Source organism: Eimeria mitis, genomic scaffold, assembly GCF_000499745.2.
Source record: "Eimeria mitis Houghton genomic scaffold, Emh_scaff242, whole genome shotgun sequence".
NCBI lineage: Eukaryota > Apicomplexa > Conoidasida > Eucoccidiorida > Eimeriidae > Eimeria > Eimeria mitis.
Window position 1 is genome coordinate 22210 of NW_013570758.1, and position 1845 is coordinate 24054.

At 41.1% G+C, this 1845-nt stretch overlaps 1 protein-coding gene across 1 annotated transcript in view; it reads left to right on the forward strand.

The window, feature by feature from the left end:
• EMH_0005060 (ATP-dependent RNA helicase DDX family protein, putative) overlaps positions 1 to 940 on the forward strand; it is a gene marked incomplete at both ends in the record, with an annotated part of 5488 nt that extends 4548 nt beyond the window's left edge. Inside the window, 3 exons of the mRNA XM_013497023.1 lie at positions 246 to 320; positions 648 to 763; positions 925 to 940. Of these exons, the coding sequence (XP_013352477.1) occupies positions 246 to 320; positions 648 to 763; positions 925 to 940 (207 nt within the window). The remainder of the gene's footprint in view (positions 1 to 245; positions 321 to 647; positions 764 to 924) is intronic.
• Positions 941 to 1845: the final 905 nt, after the last annotated feature.

Consider the following 1845-nt stretch of genomic DNA (forward strand, 5'->3'; position numbering starts at 1 on the left):
GCATGCATGCATGCAGGAGTGCATGCATGCATGCATGCATATGCATGCAAGCATGCATGCATACACACACACACACACACCCATGCATGCATGCATGCATGCATGCACGCACAAACACACATGCATGCATGCATGCATGCATGCATGCACGCACAAACACACATGCATGCATGCATGCATGCATGTGTGCACGCACAAACACACATGCATGCATGCATGCATGCATGCGTGTGTGTGTGTTCCAGGGGCTGCAGTGTTCTCTTCCGTTTGATACAGCAGCAGTGGGGCCCCCAGAGATAGACGGGGTCCATGTGGGGCAGGTAGCAGCAGCAGCAGCAGCAACAGCAGCAACTGCTGCTGCTGCTGCTGCTGCTGTTGGAAACGAAAGCGCTGACTTTCTATCCTGCAGAACGAAACTACTCAAACCCCAAGTCCTAAACCCTAAACCCTAAACCCTAAACCCTAAACCCTAAACCCTAAACCCTAGAAAACCCTTAATATATACAGTTTAGGGTTTACCGCTAAAAATCTCAAACCCTTCTCTTCAGTATACCCCCCGTCTCATCCCTGACCCTTCACCCTTCTCTGTCTAGGGTTTAGGGTTTAGGGTTTAGGGTTTAGGGTTTAGGGTTTAGGGTTTTGTGTAGGTGGCGGTTGCGGTGGCTGACGCAATGAAGATGGACTGCTGCATGATCGTATGCAGAACCAACCTCGACTGTGACCTCCTAGAACAGTATTTAACTAAACTAGGAGGGGGGAGAAGGTTTGCCGGTACCTTTTTTATTTTTTTTATTCTTTTTTATTCTTTTTGGTTTGTTTTGCTTATTTGGTTTGTCTCCTTTTGTCTCCTTTTGTCTCCTTTTGGCTTGGTTTGTCTCCTTTTGGTTTTGGTTTGGCTTTGTTTGGTTTTGTTTGACCTCCTAGAACAGTATTTAACTAAGTTAGGAGGGGGGAGAAAGTTTGCCGGTACCTTTCTTTTTTATTCTTTTTTATTCTTTTTTGTTCTTTGTTTTGTCTCCTTTTGTCTCCTTTTGTCTCCTTTTGGCTCCTTTTGGCTTGGTTTGGCTTGGTTTGGTTTATTTTGGCTTTGTTTGGTTTTGTTTGACCTCTTAGAACAGTATCTCACTAAACTAGGAGGAGGGAGAAAGTTTGCCGGTATTTTTTTATTTTTTGTTGTTTTTTGTTTGTTTTGCTTCTTTTGTTTGTCTCCGTTTGTCTCCGTTTGTCTCCTTTTGGTTTATTTTGGTTTGATTTGGTTTATTTTGGTTTTGTTTGGTTTTGTTTGACTTCTCTTAGAACAGTATTTAACTAAACTAGGCGGGGGGAGAAAGTTTGCCGGTACCTTTTGTCTCCTTTTTTATTCTTTTTTGTTCTTTTTGTTTGTTTTGCTTATTTGGTTTGTCTCCTTTTGTCTCCTTTTGTCTCCCTTTGGCTTTGTTTGGTTTCACTTATTTTTGTCTGCTGCCTCCTTTCAGCTGTCTCCTCCTTTTGTCTCCTGTGTGTTTTTCTTTGTCTCCTTTCTTTTTCTTTTGTTTCTTTTTCTCTTCTCTCTGTCTCCAGTATATTTATCAATACATACTCTACGTATGCATAAAACAAATTTAGGGTTTAGGGTTTAGGGTTTAGGGTTTAGGGTTTAGGGTTTAGGGTTTGTCTCTTGTCTGTATATAGGGAAAATGGAGAAAGGCAAAGAAAACCCTTATGCATGCGTTGTTGTTGCGGGGCTGCGCAGCAACCAAGAGAGACAGCAAAACCTTGAGGTGCCTGTACACCGCATATATATATATATATATGTATATATATATATATATATATATATGTATATATATATATATATATATATAT